The sequence below is a fragment of the Penicillium odoratum genome (assembly GCF_028828045.1).
Source record: "Penicillium odoratum strain IBT 22623 chromosome Unknown utg000001l_segment0_segment0, whole genome shotgun sequence".
Lineage (NCBI taxonomy): Eukaryota > Fungi > Ascomycota > Eurotiomycetes > Eurotiales > Aspergillaceae > Penicillium > Penicillium odoratum.
Window position 1 is genome coordinate 1,134,118 of NW_026643143.1, and position 18,461 is coordinate 1,152,578.

General features: G+C 47.8%; 6 protein-coding genes across 6 annotated transcripts; 1 reads left to right on the forward strand and 5 right to left on the reverse strand.

Moving 5' to 3' along the window:
• Positions 1-1,078: 1,078 nt before the first annotated feature.
• N7520_000401 (glycoside hydrolase family 15 protein) lies at positions 1,079-2,615 on the reverse strand (the record flags this gene model as incomplete). The annotated part of the gene is made up of 2 exons (XM_057134336.1): positions 1,079-2,340; positions 2,393-2,615. 2 exons carry the CDS (start codon positions 2,613-2,615, stop codon positions 1,079-1,081), a joined length of 1,485 nt encoding a protein of 494 aa, XP_057000272.1.
• A 702-nt stretch (positions 2,616-3,317) lies between these two features.
• N7520_000402 (putative pectin methylesterase) lies at positions 3,318-9,094 on the reverse strand (the record flags this gene model as incomplete). Its single annotated transcript, XM_057134337.1, has 5 exons — positions 3,318-5,131; positions 5,190-5,286; positions 5,338-6,317; positions 6,368-8,917; positions 8,977-9,094. The coding sequence occupies 5 exons, from the start codon at positions 9,092-9,094 to the stop codon at positions 3,318-3,320; spliced, it is 5,559 nt and encodes a 1,852-aa protein (XP_057000273.1).
• Positions 9,095-10,308: 1,214 nt separating this feature from the next.
• N7520_000403 (uncharacterized protein) lies at positions 10,309-11,933 on the reverse strand (the record flags this gene model as incomplete). Its single annotated transcript, XM_057134338.1, has 3 exons — positions 10,309-11,334; positions 11,386-11,724; positions 11,754-11,933. The coding sequence occupies 3 exons, from the start codon at positions 11,931-11,933 to the stop codon at positions 10,309-10,311; spliced, it is 1,545 nt and encodes a 514-aa protein (XP_057000274.1).
• A 413-nt stretch (positions 11,934-12,346) lies between these two features.
• Positions 12,347-13,444, forward strand: N7520_000404 (adenosine deaminase family protein; the record flags this gene model as incomplete). Its single annotated transcript, XM_057134339.1, has 1 exon — positions 12,347-13,444. The coding sequence occupies one exon, from the start codon at positions 12,347-12,349 to the stop codon at positions 13,442-13,444; it is 1,098 nt and encodes a 365-aa protein (XP_057000275.1).
• Positions 13,445-13,910: 466 nt separating this feature from the next.
• N7520_000405 (MFS transporter) lies at positions 13,911-15,596 on the reverse strand (the record flags this gene model as incomplete). The annotated part of the gene is made up of 4 exons (XM_057134340.1): positions 13,911-14,735; positions 14,783-15,239; positions 15,292-15,506; positions 15,588-15,596. The coding sequence occupies 4 exons, from the start codon at positions 15,594-15,596 to the stop codon at positions 13,911-13,913; spliced, it is 1,506 nt and encodes a 501-aa protein (XP_057000276.1).
• Positions 15,597-16,318: 722 nt separating this feature from the next.
• N7520_000406 (mannitol dehydrogenase family protein) lies at positions 16,319-17,812 on the reverse strand (the record flags this gene model as incomplete). The annotated part of the gene is made up of 1 exon (XM_057134341.1): positions 16,319-17,812. The coding sequence occupies one exon, from the start codon at positions 17,810-17,812 to the stop codon at positions 16,319-16,321; it is 1,494 nt and encodes a 497-aa protein (XP_057000277.1).
• Positions 17,813-18,461: the final 649 nt, after the last annotated feature.

Below are 18,461 nucleotides of genomic sequence, written 5' to 3' on the forward strand. Positions count from 1 at the left end.
TCCATTTGCGTGATACAAGTAGACAAAATTCATTTCAAGAGTGAAAGCTGAGAGTGATATTAAGTGCGTGTATATCGCGCGGAGAAGGAATGTTTTGCGTTCTTGAGTTGTCTGTTCTCAAGCTGTCCCCATTATAACCACTCTTTTATAATCTTTTTTATACTCTTTTTTGTCGACACACATGTCTAGACAGTTATTTCGATAGCAATTATACCTTTCCACAACGTGTTGACACTCCCCTTATTCACACCGGATACTATAAGCGGTTCTACAAAAAAGTGTACTGTACACTGGACCACGGACGGCATTTCTATTAACAATGAGCTGTGAAATGTAAATGCTGCTCGGAAGCTGGGAGCTCACAGCTAGTATTTAAACAATGCAGCTAATATCTCTGACCAATTTAGAGAGATGATTTAGGTAGTTATAATTTTGGTTGGTTTCGGGACGGGACAGGGCAACGACCAATCATGTGGCATATCTACTTGATCGTTTGATTATGATACTTAACCTCATGTGCCCAAAATGTCGCGTTATGTAATGAAAATAGCTCTTGTAGCTCAGTTGGTAGAGCGCGGCACTTGTAATGCCGAGGTCTTCAGTTCGACTCTGGACAGGAACAGTTAGCTCTTTCTCATGTATTTTTTTTACCTCAGTCAACGCAGAGAATCCAGAGATTATGTTGCTAGACTACCAACTGGGTTGACTATGATTAAAAGGATTCCAATTGATTGTTCTGAAGTAAGAGTAAGGATCGAAATACTTTGACTGTACGAAGTACACAATTGGGGAAGATCTGAGGTGTCCGGAATATATTGATTTTTCCTGAGTCAAACACCGGTTAAGTCAAAAGATAACTTTCGTCACTGACCAGTTATGAGGTCTCATTAGGTAAAGTGTTAAAATAGGTTCTAGAACGAAAATTCACACATAATAACCCTAAGAGGTCTAAAACTCGTTACTCAATCCGGGGGGGGAATTCTTGTATTGTTTTCATGGATTATATTTCCATAGATCCTGGATTAAAGCTTGAGGGAGATCACAAACGATAATATGTATGCTCTTAGCTACTATCGATCTACCATGCACCAACTGAAGGGGTGGCATAACTTCCCGTTGCGGAGCTTCCTTGACAATGCGAAGGAACCTGGTTCGCACTGGAAGCGCCCCAGGAACTTGGTACAGTACCAGCTCGGCGATCTCCGGCAGTCAAGAACGCGGCATAAGACCAAGTCAGATCCCCGGCAGAGGTCGGGGTACCACTGGCCCGGGTAAACTGTTCAGCCAAAGATCCATTGCTGGGCGTATATTGCTGCACAATGGAGACGAACTCGTCCGCATAGGTCTTGACAGCGCTAGTGACAGCGGAGTAAGTGGACGAGGAGCTGGAGTAATTTCCAACGGCAGAGGAGGAGACGAGGGCCTGGAAAAAGGGTAGACTAGTCTGAGTAATGAGTAGGGACCCTTGCTTATTCCACTGATAGAGAGCGTCATACAACTGCTCAGCAGCGGCCAAAGTGGCCAAATACCAAGGATTCCCGCCCTGGTAGGTATCTTCCGCATAGCGTCCAATAGCGACCGCACTACCAGCAGATTTACCGCTGTTGACAGTATAAATAGAGCGGAAAGAGTCAACAACCAGCTTATGATTGGATAGAGCACGCGCAGAACAGGGCTGGAAGGTTGTGTCATCGCATGCAGCTTCAGGGTCGAATGTTTGGATAGAGCTGATCAAGGAGTTTGCATCCAGTCCCGAGCGCCCGTCATTCGCTAAGTTCGCAATAGCAGCGGTGCCGTTCCAAAAATCCTGAAGAAAGCACAGGACTTGAGGAGCTTGAGAATCACACCCAGTGCATGACTGGCCTAGAGACTGGGCAAAGGTACTCCCCGCCACCAAGGCGCGATGCTGTGCGGCAATGGTAAAGAAGGAAGAACCTTGAATCTCCTCCCAGAGATCGTATCCTGTCTGGTTCCAGTATTGTGCGACGTAATTCAGATCATTCTCCACAATGGGCCAAATGTTTGACGTGACGACAGATTCTTGCCCAGTCGAGATCAGATGGTTGCCGTAGGCAATAAGAGCGGTCGCTCGCAGAGCTGGACCGTCGCGTTGGGGACGACCCCAGTCACCAGTGAAAGCCGTAATATTGACCTCAAACTTGGGTTCACCCAGGCCCGACCCATCAGACAGATCTCCAGACGGAGTGGAGACAGTCTGCAATCTGGCCTGGGCAGAGATATACTGCTGGATGGTCGATTCCAATGAGCCGTCCCCCGCAATGAACCTGTCAACGAGGACCTTCAAGGTCAGAGCTGCATCTCGGGTCCAAGTGTAAAAGTCTAGAAGTGTCAGCCCTCAATTATCATTTCTTTGCTTTTTCCGGGGACTCACAGTCAGGGTTCGCCTTGGATGGCGATGCCACCACAACCCCAGACGAGGCTCCCACAACTTTAGATCCATTGCTACCAATATTGTCCAGCACACCTTGCAGAGCGATAGAAGATTCAGATTGGATGTAGTCACTCAAGCCTAACTGGCGACGTGTAGGGTGCAGGGCTGAGGAGGTGGCGCCCGTCGCCAACAGGGCAAGTGTCACAAGATTGTAGGTCAACATGATAAAATTGAGAAATATGCTCAGATATGCAGGATTTATTGCCTCCTTATATGTCCACCACCCATGATTCTGTCCTTCAAGCCCATATATTGTCCCACGGGGGAAGACGGAGACTCGCGGCTGCGATTGGTCCGTGATCTGTCGATCATTGTTGTTTATGATTCACTGGGAAATTGCTTCACCAGTTGAACCCCAAGAACCTTAGAAAGCGAACTCCGGGGGAAATTGGGAGGCAAAAGCTCAGCCAATGTGAAATGACGAGCATGATTAGCGAATGAAAGAGTGTTTTTCCAGGAATGTCTCAAGGAGTCCGGTCCAGAGTTACATTTGGGAATCCTCATGATCGGCATGGTCGATCCCGAACCGAGTAAAGCCCAGTCCGATAAATGGCGGATTTCGAATTGGGACTAGCTCAGGGACCAGGGTGGAATAGATTTGAAAGCAATGAAGAAGCAATGAAGGAGAATCCTACCAAGAATCTATATATCCGCAAGGGCCCAGGCGACCTCGTAAACATGAAATCAGAGTATTGTATTTGAACTAGTAGAAATTATGTATAGCTATACAGATGGAGAATGATGGAAAGAATTGACAAGAAAAGAGAAAAATATAGAAGAGGGAGAGAAGATGAGTAAGAAAATTGTGGAAGAAGTCGGATGAAGAAATCAGGCAAAGGCCTCATTGAAAATCAAAGAATTCCAATCAAGAGCACTTGGCCGTCTTTGTTGCGGTCACGGTAGCAGTCGACGTGGTGCTTACAACCTTGGTCGAAGTAGAAGTTGCCCGTTCAGTGATAGTGACCGAGGGTTCGTTGGTCACAGTGGATGTCTTGATGACAGTGCTTGTGGTCGCGGGAAGAGTAGTGGTGCTCTTGATAGTTGTCGTCTTGGTAATCGTGGTAGTGGAAGCAGGAAGCGAAAGCGTGCTCTTGACACCTGTCGTCTTGACGCTGGTAGTTGTTACCGTTTCACCAGGGGAAGTCACGGTTTGCGTCTTCACGGATGCTGTAGTGATAGTGCTGGTGACAGTCGATGCCTTCAGAGTGGTGGTCTTGCCAACTGAAGTTGTCTCTACGGTAGTGACAGTGGAGGTGACGGCTGGGATTGTGGTGCTCGCGACCTTAGTGGCAAGAGAAGTGACAGTGGAGGTAATGGTCGAGGCCTTGATGGATGTTGTCTTTGTGACAAAAGAAGTGACATAGTCAGTTGCGGCTGCCAATGTTGAGGTCGAAGTCTTCGTCACGACATCCACGCTAGTGGTATAGGCAGTCACTTTGGCAGTAATAGCCCGGGGAACAAGATCGCGCTTCTTCTTTGTAGCGGCATCACAGCTGATGGTTGTGGTAACGGTCTTGGTGGTTGTCTTTGTTGACGTGGAAGTAACAGTCGAAGTTGTTGCCTTGGTGCTGATAGTTGTTGTGCCTCCACTACCGACAGTGACGAATTCAGTGGAGGTCGTCTTGCCTGCCTTGGCGCTGGTTGTCTTCACACTTGTAACCGTTGCGATATCTGTGACAGTCGAAGTGGATGCTTCGGCAGTAACTGTGGATGTTGTAGTCAAGGTGCTCTTCACAGTTGTAGTGGTGGCCTTTCCAGTAACGGTCACAGTGTCTGTGGTGGTAGACTTGACAGTTGAAGTAACAGTCGTCGCGTCGGGTGTAACGGTCGAGCCAACATCAATAGTAACAATTGAGGTTGTTGTGGTCAATTTTGTCGGTTCGGTCACAGTCTCCGTGGTGGTGATAGTCGACTTTGCTGTTGTTGTCGCCGAAACCACATCAGGTGTAATAGTCAGGGTGATGGTAGACTTGACAGTGGAAGTCTTGTCAGTTGGTGTAATGATAGCCACAATGTCCGAAGTAGTGGTGGTCACAACATCGATTGTGGTGGTAACAGTCTCCGTGGAAATAGAAGTCGATGTCGGGGTAGCAGTGGAAACACTGACAGACGTCGTGGTGGTACTCTGATCAGGAACGAACGGCACGCCAAACACGTGAGTGAAATCAATCCAGGACGTCGTGGCGAAGAAGTTGGCCACTTCAAATTGCTCAGCTCCGGTGCTATTGAGCTGTGTGGAAAACGTGGCACGTTTCGAGGTGCTTGAACCAGGACCATAATTGTTATACTCAGCAAAGGTAACTCCAGAAGTCTGTGGGCTGGATGAAGACCATTCGTTCCATCCAGCAGCCTCAACGCAGGAGTCAAGGTAAGAGTCGATGTAAGCGACTCGAGCATATTCATTCCAAGGTCTTCCGAGGGAGATCTTCGACATGGTTCCAGCGCCAGTGGAAGGTATGATTGTGCATTGGTCAAAGACAAAGCCTCCAGCGGTCGTACTTGTCGTGCGCTTATCGGCAGTGAGGTTGATACCATCTTCATTAGGCGAGATTGTGGTGTTGAGGAAATAACCGGCACCACTTCCCCAAATCATGTCGATGTTTCCCTCGACATAAGAGTTCGACATCCAGAAGTATCCGTTGATCAGCAAAGCGTCCTGGTTACCTGTCACTTGACAGCCTGTATTCTATGTCAGCATTCATTGGGATGGAAACCAGAGATAGATCGTATAGCTTACCGTAAAGACTGGCATATTTGCTTGACTTAACAGCAAAACCAAGAGACGCGACATCATCCTCTGTACCATTATTGTTCACGAAGTTGATGTTAATGGCCTAAGAATTTGTTAGCATAAACTTTCCTGCAAGAAATTCAAGTCCACGTACCTGGAAGTAATTTCCAGTAGCATAAACCGTTGCACTGTCTGAGTTGGACTCATCAGCTTGGGTGTCGACACCTCTGTTGTACTGGATGGTGACCTGGTTGCTGGAATAGTCATAAGTGGACTCTGAATAACCAGCCAAAATGACAGATCCAGACTTGCTAATGACAAGCTGTTCCTCGTAAGTTCCAGGGTAAATGAAAATGGTCGGCGTGACCTTCGACGAAGTGGGAATGGCATCGAGGGCACTCTGGATAGTATCGTAGTAAGTTGTGTTTGATCCAAGACTGGACTTCGAGACAATGTAGGCTCCGGTTGGCGGAGTCGTTCCATCATATGCCGAAGTGGCAGTGGCAGTAGCAGTGGTTGTGGTGGCCGTAGCTGTCGCCGTCGCCGTCGCCGTCCCCGAGACCGAGGTGGGAGTGTCAATAGAATCCCAGTAGGTCATATCAATCCAGTCGGTAGAATCCATAACACTTTCCAGGGAGTAGTTGTCCTCCGTGAGAAGAGTGGCATAACCGAAAGCCTCACGAGCAGCCTCATTGTTCTCCCAGTTTCCAGGGCCCGAGTTGTTGTATTCACCAAATGTGACATAGTCCGTACGAGGATCTGTAGTGGACCAAACCTTCCATCCGGATGGGTTGATCACATCGGTAATGTAGGAGTTCTTGATGATGACAAGCGCATATTCGGAGTAGGGGCGACCGAGATACACAGTCTCAGTGAGGTCGACTGTAGCATCAGCCGCAGCAGTGAATAGTGTCTGGTCAAAGATGTATCCTCCAATGGCACTGGATGAAGCTCTGCTCTGCGCTGTCATTGCCGACTTGGCTCTTTTGGCTCCGATCGTGCATCCTTTGAAGTAGGCCTTGGAGTAACCCCAAATGAAGTCAATGGCACCCTCGATGTAAGATGACTCATAATACTGGTAACCGGTAGTGCTGCCAGTGAGGAGAGTATCCTGCCAACCCTGCATGTAGACACCTTTGAGCGAGTTAGTGTTGTCACATATATAGAAAATTACTCAAACTTACCGTAAAATGCAATGTGGGTGCCATATATGGAGGCAGCCAAAGTCACATAAGACGATTCCGAACCGTCAAGGTTGTCCGAATTGATAATGTTGACGTTGTAGAACGCAATCTGGGTCGAGGCAGTGGAAACAGTCGCCGTTTCGGCATCAGAGTGGCCTGTAGGCAATGGAGAAACGGAAAGCCCACGAGAAAAGGTGATGGTAACCTCGTTATCGGCATAGCTTTGACCAGGATTTCCGGTGGTGTAACCAATGATCATGACAGGACCATCTCGATCAATGGACGGAACCTGCTCGTCATAAGTTCCAGCGTACATGAAGATCACTTGTGTTGTGGTATCATCAGGCAGAGACGCCAGGGCATCCGTCAGGTTGCTATAAGAGCCATCGATAACTCCAGAGACACTGACAAGAACTGCACCAGTGGGGGGAGTGGTACCACTTGTGGGGTGGGTCCAGGAGGCAGTGGCTGTAGATGTGGAAGTCGAGACTGAGGTGGTAGTGGTAGTGGTAGTGGTTGTGCTAGCATCTCCAGTCAGACTGTAAGAAGGAACGTAGTTAAAAGCATCCATATCGAGCCAGGTAGTGTCTCCAATCCAGTTAGCCAGTGTGTAAGCCTCGGCTTCGGTCTCAGTCAAGTTAGTGGCAAACGATGCGCGGCTGCTGGACCAGCTGCTTGGACCAGTGTTGTTGAACTCTCCAAACGTGACATAGTCAGTTTGAGGAGCGCTCGTTGACCAAATGTGCCAACCAGCGGGATTGATATGCTTGTCGATATACGAGTTCATGTAGACAACACGACTGTATTCGGAATAAGGTCTTCCGAGCCAGGTGTCCTCGTATGTGCTACCATAAGTTGAGGTGTAGGTCACAACACACTTGTCGAACACGTAACCACCTGCAGTAGTGGCCGAAGCACGGCTCATAGCGGCGACACATGCACCAGCAGTATTGGTAGCGATGACAGACTGGTAGAAGTATGCGGTCGAAAATCCCCAAATGTAATCGATAGAACCTTCAATGTAGCAGTTTGAGAATACCTGGGTGCCTTTGTTTGCGAGAAGAGTGTCTTGGTATCCAATAAAAGAACATCCATATGCCTGGACGGTGCCGTAGAAATCAGCGGCGAGGGCGGCAGTGTTGGCAGTTTGGGGGTAAGTATTCTTGAAGTCGATGTTATAGATAGCTAGTCCCTTGCCATCGGTGTTCTTGGCGTTGACAACAGGAGTAGTCTCATCCTCACCAGCACTAGTCAGTTCTCCATTAGAGTACTCGATGGTGACTGTGTTTTCGGTGTAGTCGTTCTCGTAGGTAGTTTCACCACGGAGAATGGTCTTTCCAGTGCGAGTAATAGAAATCTGCTCGTTGTATGTGCCGCTCTTGATGTAGATTGTGTACTCTTCTCCATCACTAGGAAGCGCGGCAATGGCAGCGGTGACGTTCTTATAAGGGCCCGAGGTCGCGTCGACAACGAATGTAGATGTGGCAGTGGCGGCTGAGGAGGTGGTGGAAGTGGCAGCGGTGCTAGTGGTGGCGGCAGAGGAAGCTGTAGTGGCAGCGGCCGTAGTTGAAGCAACGGAGGTAGTTGTGATCACATCTGCGCTCTCGATGGCGGCCAACACAGAAGAGTCAACCCAAGTGATATCGGAAGAAGCGTATGTCGGGTTGGCTGCAGCAAAGACAGCAGCAAGGCTGTAGTCCGACAAATCGGATGCATCCAGGAGAGAGACATACTTGGATCGAGTCGCAGAATTGCTTGAGTAAGCTCCCGAGCCAGTGTTGGCGTACTCTCCAAAGAAGTTGTAGCCGTCTAGGGTGATGGTGTCAACGTGAGCACCGGACGCAGCAATGAAACTTCCTAACACGGAGTCACGGTACACGACAACGATTCCAGCGCCATTGGCAGAAGCCAAATAGACATTGGTATTGGACGCTCCGGACTTCTGGGCCACAGTAACCTGGTCAAAGACTACAGTCGAATTGTAGAGTACCGATCCCGCAGTAGACGTAGTACCCTTCATGTAAGCCACAAGTGCGTTGTTATCAGTAGGGACGATCTTGGTGTTGTAAACATAGATATTGGCACCACCATAAATAATCTTATCGGCAGCCTCAATGTAGGAGTTGGCAATTACACCGAGACCAACACTGGCAGTGACAGCCAAGGATCCCGTAGAAACAATTTGACAGTCGTAGAAAGCGTATTTGTTTCCCTTCAATATCATGGCACCCAAAGCTGTAGCAGTGTTCTGGAAGTTGATGTTCTTAAAGGTCACTTGTTTAACGTTGTTATTCACAGTTAGAAGGGTTCCGGGAGTTTGGACGCCAGAATTGGTGATGGTAACTTCATTCCCAGAGTAGTCATTTTCATCACTGCTTTGACCAATGACAGTGACGGTGGGGGTTGCCGAAATGGTGAATGATTGGGTATATGTTCCTGCAGAAACAGTGACCGTGGGGATTCCATTGCTCTGGGCGTACAGAATGGCATCGCCAATAGCAGTGAACTGAGCACTGCCATCAGTTGCAACAGTAACAGCGGTAGTGGAAGCTACATTTCAAATTAATACCATCGAAGTTGAGACCATCTACCAAGGTGTCCAAACTCACTAGGGGAAGCTGTGGAGGTTGAACTAGTAGACGTGGAAGTGGCCGTGGCCGTGGATGTAGCCGTCGTGGTGGCAGCAGCAGCCAGACCAACAATTCCCAAAACAGAAAGAAGACGCATCTTGACAAGCCTACAAAGGCAAGTAGAACTACGCGTCACACCTGAACAAAGACCCAATTAAGGCTTCTAGGTGATCTGTGAAGGACAACTACGGAGTACAGGGGGGCCATTGATAATAAAGCAGCAACCGCCACAGTAGAAAAGAAAAGCAAACTAATCCAGATATGATTGTGGCGTGGACTGTGTGGACTTTTTACATGAGTCGGTAGAAATACCCGAGATATTCATACAAATGTCAGGAACAACAAGCTTGCTTCGGTTCGTTCCAGAAAGGTTATGGTCCCGGGCCAGTTCCAGACCCGAAGCGTCGGAGGATCCAGACCAGAATAGCTGTGGCAAACGGTCTTTTCCGATCCGAGAAGATCAATTTAACGGAGCCGGAGTCCGTAGAAATATTAGAACCTCACACTTAACCAATTCTGGATGTTCTTCCGGACCCAAACGACTCAATAGTTCAGCTTGACAGTCCCTAGTCACAATAAAGTACGCCACACAATGTCATTCTTGTATATTAATAATATTATATCTTACTTGTGGCTTGAATCACGGAACCTACACCAATCACTGGACCCATACACGGTGGACGTATAACAGGGATAATATCGCCAAAGCTTAAATAATGCTAAATCTTAGACAACAGAAGCCTCAAGTTGAAAACGCCGAAGAATCTCCGTTTTTGTGCCATGGTATATAATTTGAAGATTTCCATTTCACTAGATTGAAAGTCAAGTCAACCCAGGCCATTATCGGAAATATGCCCATGAACACTTTCCATCCCACGGAGTCAAGTTGTGGCGCAGTTTGACCCCTGGAAGAGAAGATCGGAAAATTTTATCCCGGCTTTTAACTGTTTTTGATTAATGGCGTCTTTGCCAAGAATTCCGGTGTGGATTTTCCACCAAGAAAATTGTACGGAACCTGCCGGCAAAGAGATAAAGATTGAACTTTTTCATATCTCCATATTTCCATATGCAGGGGGCAAATAGCCGATCAGGCGTCTACAGAGGCGATTGGATAGTTACTTTGAAGTCCATACGAGAGGCGATTGGATAGTTTTTTTTTTAAGTCGATACGAGAACCAATCATAAAATTCATGAATTTCATAACATGCATAATCACAATCAGATATCAGTTCCGAGCGCTTAGCATAGCACGGCTCGGTCTTCTTTCCCATGCCCTAATCAACCTAATTGGGTACCGAACCAAACAGATATCTAGTATCGGTACCTGAAACCTGGCGTCTTCCAATCCGTTATATCCTCATAATCATCAGATACCAGCTGAACCCGATTCACCATGTCAACCACATTTTGGGAATTATTATCCCCATCTAGAATTTTACCCCCTCCGACGGCACCCGCATTTCCAGCGCTGCCTTCAAATCCTTCGCGACGTACACGCTGAGCATTCATCCATTGAAGATAAAAGCGCAGACATAATGCTAGAATGATAGTGAGAGCGTAACAAATCATGATTGTGCGAAAAGCGGTACCATATGTAGGTGCTTCATCACTGAGAAAAAATTGAGGACCAGAGATGTTTCCAGCACAGTAAGCCAAGAATAGCAAAGCTGTCACGGTCATCTTCTTAGTCACCCCACGATAATTAGCTTGTACAAGCGACATAGCAAGAGGCATTGCAGCCGACCCGGTGGATAGCAAGAAATATCCAAACAGCTGAACGCCCAGAACAACATGGGCACGGGAGTAGATAATCGCACTACCAATAACGCAGGGGAGAACGACGGCGATGATGAGAAGACAATTGACTTGGCGATAACGACCCGCCAACCACCCCGTGCCAGCAATGGTAGCCACCGTGATCAGCGAGTATGGGATATTGATCAGCGTGGACTGAAGACTGGTAAATCCAAAGGACACGATAACGAGGTTGGCGAAGTTCTGGGTACCTCCATTCGGTATCTGAGTCAAAAGCTCCAGTCCGAAGATGAGCCACGTTTTTGGGTCCACCAGGCATTCCACCACTTGATCCCACTTCCAGGCCGTTTCTTCCGTAGTACCTGTTCCCGCTACAAGTACTCGGTTGGTTGCATATTGGCGTTCTTCTTCAGAAAGGAACGTCGTTTTTGAAATCGAATCTGGGAGTAAAAACGACACGACGAATCCCCATAGAAAGGTCAAGACGCCGAGGAGAATAAACATCCACCTCCATGGACCAACACTTCCTTTGATGTGTCCCAGTCCATATGCGAGAAGACTGGAAACAATGCCACCAACGCTCTGTTTCGAGTCAGTAGTATTCAGAAACCAGCAAGAAAGGAGGGCACATACGTTTCCTGCAAACCATATTCCTGTCCTAGTAGGAATTTCATCACGAGTATACCACGTCGATGTAATAAACATAAAAGCCGGTGTAATGGTCGCTTCGGCAACACCCAATAAAAAGCGAACGGTGATAAGTCCGCCGAAATTGGTACATGCTGCCGTGAGAGCCACTACTGTGCCCCAAAGAAACGTGTTGGCAGTCACATATTTACCTGTCGGCAGGCGAGCAATCATGAAAGTTGTTGGATATGACCAGCCCAGGTAACCAAAGTAGAAAACGGACGATACCCAGCTATATTGCTGGCCAACCAGTCCCTGAGACACATTGAAATCAGCAGGGTTCTTCTATTTCTCGTTTGTTCTCCAAAGCTTACCGTATCATCCTTTAACCCAAAAACAGCGGCGCTTGACAGTATTGTTTTATCCATGAAATTGAACATGTACGTGACGAACATGAGCGGAACTAATCGTCTGTCGATTTTCCGCAAAACACGTTTCGCGATGTTGTTGTCCATAGCCTGTTCGACGGCCGGACTCGTACTTGATTCGGCCATGTTGGAACCTTTCAAACATGAAATGTTCCTCTATGAACATCAAGATGGAGATATCCCTTGCTTTTTATTCACGTGTTAGAGCTTCCCTACTCTTATCGCCCCTCACACTCTCATTGGCTCCAGCCCCGCAGCTCTTGTCTGTTATCGGCTAATTGGGGAATTTCCATGTCGATCCTTGCAGTGGACAAAGTCCGCTGGACAAGGTTACAGATGGTATATTGAGTTGATGTAAACTAAACTAAGATTAGAAATAGTTTCCAGTGTCGGAAAGTTCCGATGTGCGCACCTCTAGACCGATTACTCTCCAACAGATCGCCACATTCACAATTGACGATTCGCTGTATTCCTTATTGGCATCCACGTACACTGTATACTTGAAGTGATTCAATGATCTCAAAACGACACACTTCAACATGAACGGTCTATCAATCAGCCCTTTTATAGCGAACCTTCCCAAGGTTGAGCTTCACGTTCACATCGAAGGCACTCTCACGCCCTCCCTTCGCTGGGAGCTAGCACACCGCAATAAGATCATTCTCCCATACACCACCTTCGAAGATCTAGAAGCATCATACGCCGTTACATTAAATCACCGCCCGGAGCTAAACGGCCGCCAACCCGGAATCCCAACATTTCTAGAAGCCTATTTCGCAGGATGCGAAGTTCTGCGCACCGAGAATGACTTCTATGATCTAGCAATGGCTTATCTTTCTCGCTGCGCTTCGATGAACGTGCTCTACGCGGAACCGTTCTTTGATATCCAGGCTCATACCCGTCGCGGAGTTCCAGCCGCTGCGGTCCTTGATGGTTATCTACGGGCACAACACGACGCCGCTGCAAAACTTGGTGTGCATTCTCAATGGATCATGTGTTTTTTGCGTGATATGCCCGTAGAACAGGGGTTGAAGGCCTATGTCGAAGCGAGGCCCTGGGCAGCGGGGACTGTCGAAGGTGGAAAGGGGTTATTTCATGCTGTGGGGCTAGCCAGCAACGCATATGAGAGACCGCCGATGCTTTTTGAAGAGGGTTTTGCTCTCGCTCGTGCAGATGGTCTGCATGTTACCATGCACTGTGACTTTGGACAAAAAGACACGCATTCTCATATGACTGAGGCGATATTCCAGGTGTGCGATGGTCGAGGGGCGGAGCGGATTGATCACGGATTGGATGCTGAGGATAGGGAGGAGCTATGGAGAGGCCTTCTGGATAGAAACATTGGTCTGACTTTGTGTCCACACGCGTATCACCGCAGGACTGCAACGCATGTTTTATTCTCGAAGATTCGAAGGCTGTGGGATAGGGGTGTAAAATTTTGCATAAACAGCGATGATCCTACTCTGATGCATGATGTTTGGATTGATGGCAATATGCAAAAAGTTTATACATATGGTGGATTTAGTGAGGCTGAGATGGTTCAGTTGGCGAGAAATGCCGTGGATATGTGTTGGGCCAATGATTGTATCAAGCAAGCCATATATGAAAAGCTCGATAGCCTTGCTATACAGAAATGAGTGATGATAGTCTTTCAAATTTTGATTCTCGTAAGCATCGGGCAATCCTGCGGTCTAGAATCCCAATTCTTGATAGAGAAGTTTGAAGGACATCCATGGAAACCGAGCCTGTTTCTCGGGGCCGTTCATGCTTTTCATGCTCCCTAAAAGTCCACGGTAGAGACAATTTATTTGTTAGCTCGATTCGTCCATGCCTGGATTTAATGTTCTCGTGTCTGGATGCGTCATCCTGGTTTAGATCTTCAAAGCAGCTTCACCCTCAAGGAATGTTATGCGTCATCAAGACGATATTAGGAAGAAATTGTTTTGAATTTGAACAAATTTGAAGGCCTCAACCTTGGAATTATTAATCTATTATCTCCTGATTCATTACTCTATATTCTATATGCATGTGTTTCAAACATAATGCCGCTAATAAATGCAAATGCAAATGCAAACCCAACGCCCCTTTTTAATTTTCCCATCCCTACAGATTCACCTGGAATCGAGGGCTGGTGCGAATCTGTTTTCCGAACTTCCAGAACACGAACGGCACAGCACACATCGCCAGCGCAATGAACGCCAGTAGTGAGTTCCCCCATCCCAGTCCCAGCGCATCATACATCGATGGCCCAGCCAATGGCAGCAGAGCTCCGACCAGCGACCGCAGTGCTGTGTTCGCTGCCGTGACGGACGCCGCGTAGCGCAGGTAAGAGTCAACCAGATAAGTACTGGCAGATGAGAAAACGGTCATCAAGCCAAGGGCGAAGAACCCAGTGCCTAGAATGGGTACAATCCAGTGGGTGTGCTCCTGGGCTGACCAGCCATACCAGAACAAACCAATGGGCATAAACCAACATCCCACCATCATAGGCAGCAGACGGGATTCCGGTGCGAAGCAGCCTTTCTTGATATGGTCTTTGGCGATATAGTTGGCCACTCTGCCGGTGGTGATCAGTCCGATCATGCAGCCGACACCGAAGCCCAGGTATGCGAGACCGGAGACACCGGGACCGAAGCCGTAGTTGTCCTCAAAGATAGAGGTGATGGTGGTAAACATGAGGTACATATAACCGTATGTAATAGCGGCGTAGAGCGCCATCATAAAGACGATCGGGGAGGTAAAGAGCAGCTTCAACGGACGAGCTAGGGCCGTTAGGAATAGTCGCGGGCTGAGTTTGCCAGTATCACGGATCGAGCGGAGGTCGGGGTTTCCAGTTTCCTTGCGCAGACGAGCGGCTTTGTGTTCGAGCACGATTGGAGCGTAGGATTCGCGATACCAGATAATAGTCAGAATTAGCATGACACCAGTCTATGTCTTGTTAGCGTTGATTTCTCCAAAATAGGATGGGTACATACGGCAATGGCAATCACCCAGAACACCCAGCGCCAGCCCTCCGCTTCGGCCAAAAAGCCGCCTGCGACTGGGCCAACAACGGGTCCAAGAACGGGTCCCATCGCCCAAATGGCCATGATTCCGGCTCGCTTCTCTTTGGGGACCATGTCGGCGACGGTGCCAGATCCAATCGTCAGAGGGCAGACACCTGCCATACCGGCCAGCAAGCGAAAGACGATTAGTTGCGGCATGGACTGAGCCACAGCGCAGGCGATGGTGAAGATGAGGAAAAGCAGGTTGCAGGCGTGGTATAGCGGCACACGGCCGTAGATCTCAGATAGTGGGGCGATCAAAAAGGGTCCAAAGCAGTAGCCCAAAATGTAAACGGTAACGACAAACGAGCCTATAATGCTACTTGTGGAGCCGAATTCCTTCATGACATCGCTGACTCCGGGGGTAAACATTGACGAAGCCAGAGGACTATGTCGGTTAGCATGGTTCAAAAATAACTTGAATATACATTTTAACTCACGTAATAAATGTGTTAAAGGCCATCAAAATCAGCTGACGACCTTTTTTCCATTTTGGCCAGTTGAACGGATTCTCCTGATCATCAGGGCCGTCGAAGTCAACGAGGTTAGGGTCCTGAGGTTTGGCCACCTCTTGGGTGATGATCCCTTTCTCAACGTCTGCCATTATGATATATTTATGTTCGGAGGATACGAAAAACGTGGCATTGTTGATTAGCTATATATACAAGGGGGTTACCGGGTATCGGCACGCGCAATTCTAAATTCACATCTTATCCCCGGTGAATTCCCCACTTACCTCCGGCATAGACCACTGCCGAGATCTGGATTATGTATGCCGGCTGGTCGTTCATCCGCTTTATGCATAGAATCGTGTCTCGAATCTGTCTAATTATGCGTAGATAAAATCTGTATATAGTACTTTATATCGATCAGACTTATGTTCGATGGGTTGATTCACCCCAAGTGGATTTACCACCATTGATCAATTGATCTAGGGGACAGATTTTTCGGTCGGGAAGACTCCACTCGGCATCTCTCCACCAGATTTCTTCTGCATAAAATAAGGCTGAAACTGCCAGATAACGCCGTTTTTATGAATCACGTGGTTACCAATGCCCCTTTCTGTGCAAAATATACAAAGCCTATTTGGGACATACAAAGTATGTGACTGGACCGTTCTTTAGGTGCAACCTTGCCAGGACCATCAAAAATGACATGTTAGTGGCTAATTATGTTGCTTTGAACCGATAAACCCTGAATTCCATGTTTGTCTCGCTTATAAGGAACCGGCATTAAATGCCCGAGATCGTTATCTAAAAAATTAAGGTACGAAAAACTCGGATACTTATTTGATTGGACAAACCAATATTGGAAGACGTATTTCGCGTAAGACTCAATCCATTATTATATCTTATCTCTACCTCTATGTCGCGCTCCTTCAATAAAAGCATACAAAGAAATTAAAACGTTTCCAATAATAGAGATAACTTTTTCCAATCAGCGTTCCAACCTGTGCTGATGACCACTTCAATCAATGTATTTAGGGAGCGTCTTCATGATGCCATCCTGGGCGATCAACTCCATAGCAGTAGAGACCTCTTTGAGGAATCTCTCATCAGTACGCAAGTCATCACCGAAGAGATTATCGATCTTGAGCACGTCGATCGGGTTAGCGCTCCCAGCACGCGCTTGAAGCTCCTCGCGCATGGGGTCATTGACTTCAAACTTCTCTCCACAGTCATCCACGCCATTGATATACCGGAACCAAGCAGCGACGATAAAGCATAGATGGCGGAAAGGCCCAGCCACCCAGATAGCTTCAGCAATGGACGGCATAATGAACTGTGGGATCTTGCCCGACGCATTTAAGCAGAGACGGGGAAGTTGATCCATGATGGCGGGATTGGAGAAGCGCTCAATAAGGGTGGTGCAGTATGCATCAATATCAACACCAGGAATGGCGGGTAGGAGCGGCTTGACCTCCTGCATGGTCTGCCAGACGAAGCGACGGTAGACCGGGTTCTCCATGACTTCGTGAACGTATTTGAATCCGGCCAGCTGACCTGCATAGCCGATCGCCGAGTGACTACCATTGAGTAGACGGAGCTTATGTTTCTCGAATTGCTCGACCTCGTGGACACTTTTGACAACCTGGATTCCATATTTCACTTGTTCGAATGGTGGGCGGCCATCGGAGAATTTATCCTCGATAACCCACTGTGTGAATGGCTCGGTGACTACAGGCCAGGCGTCTGTGATTCCAAAATTCTCGGCAAGATCTAATTTATCGGAAGCATTGGTCTGAGGCGTAATGCGATCGACCATGGCATTCGGGAAGGCCCCTTGCTCAGCAATCCACTTTGCAACCTCGGGGTCCCCGCGTAGACGGGCAAATGATTCAACCATATGGCGCGTGATAGATCCATTCTTCTGCATATTATCGCACGACATAACGGTGAATGGCTTAAGCCCTTGCTTGTGGCGCCGCGCCAAAGCGGCGTAGAGATAACCGAACGTAGTCCGGGGGGAATTGGCAGGGTGGAGATCGAAGACGATATCTGGGTGGTCGCTTTGTAGCTCGTGGGTATTCTCGTTATAATAGTAACCGCTCTCGGTGATGGTGAGCGACACGATGTGAGTATCGGGGTGGGCCATCTTAGCAATAACGGCCTCTGAATTATCGGGCGCAAAGAGGTAAGAGTTGATGCTGCCCACAACATGGGCCGCGCTGCCCTTTGCCGATCGCTCAATTACCGTGTAGAGGTAATCCTGCGATTCTAGCACATCGCGCATAGAGGCATCGAAGGGTTGCAGACCGACTCCGCAAATTGCGTAATCTGTCAGGCCATTCTGCATCAATTGATCGACATAGACCGCCAGGTGAGCTCTGTGGAATCCTCCAACGCCGACATGGACAATTCCTTCTTTCACGGCACTACCGCGTGGGTAGTTTGGGACCTTGACCTCGCCTGAGGCCGCAATCCGAGACAAGTTTTTGTTGTTGAGCTTGAGGGGTGCCATTGGATGTAAAAGAATTAAATTGAGTTAGAGAGATAATTGAAGGGCGAGCTCCCTTTATGAATGAATCTTAGACACCGCCCCTTTTTTGGCAGCTGATAAACAGAAATTTCGCAGGTACAGCATTGAATCACAAGGTCTTAAAATACTAGTCTTGGTGGAGTTCTGAACGGGCCTCGCTACATTTGTCCATAGATGCGGGTCAATTACCAACATATTTTCAACGTACAGGTATGTTGCTGACGAGGGGAAAAAACAAATAAGAGATCACGAGTACATACATGGAGGTCATATTAGCGTGCGCGGGTTCCACTTGCCTCTCCTTTGGTGACCCTTGCGGTACAAATCTGTGTATTGTGGAGGAAATGTGGAGACAAGATCCGCTTGGATTTTGGAGGAAATTGACCAGGGCAATGATTAGTCACTGGTATTATTGGTATTATCCTGGTAATCAAAAAATAACAATACACGGGGTCCACTTTCCCTTGCAGTTATCAACTTATACTCGAAAGTGGACAGGTATGAATCTTCAAACGTAAAACCTGGGAATAGCTTTGAAACGAGGTACATCACAATTGTTTCTTCTAATAAGAATTCCATAAACATTCAGTGCGAATTATTGATTCCGAAGCACTATATTCCAAGCATTTCA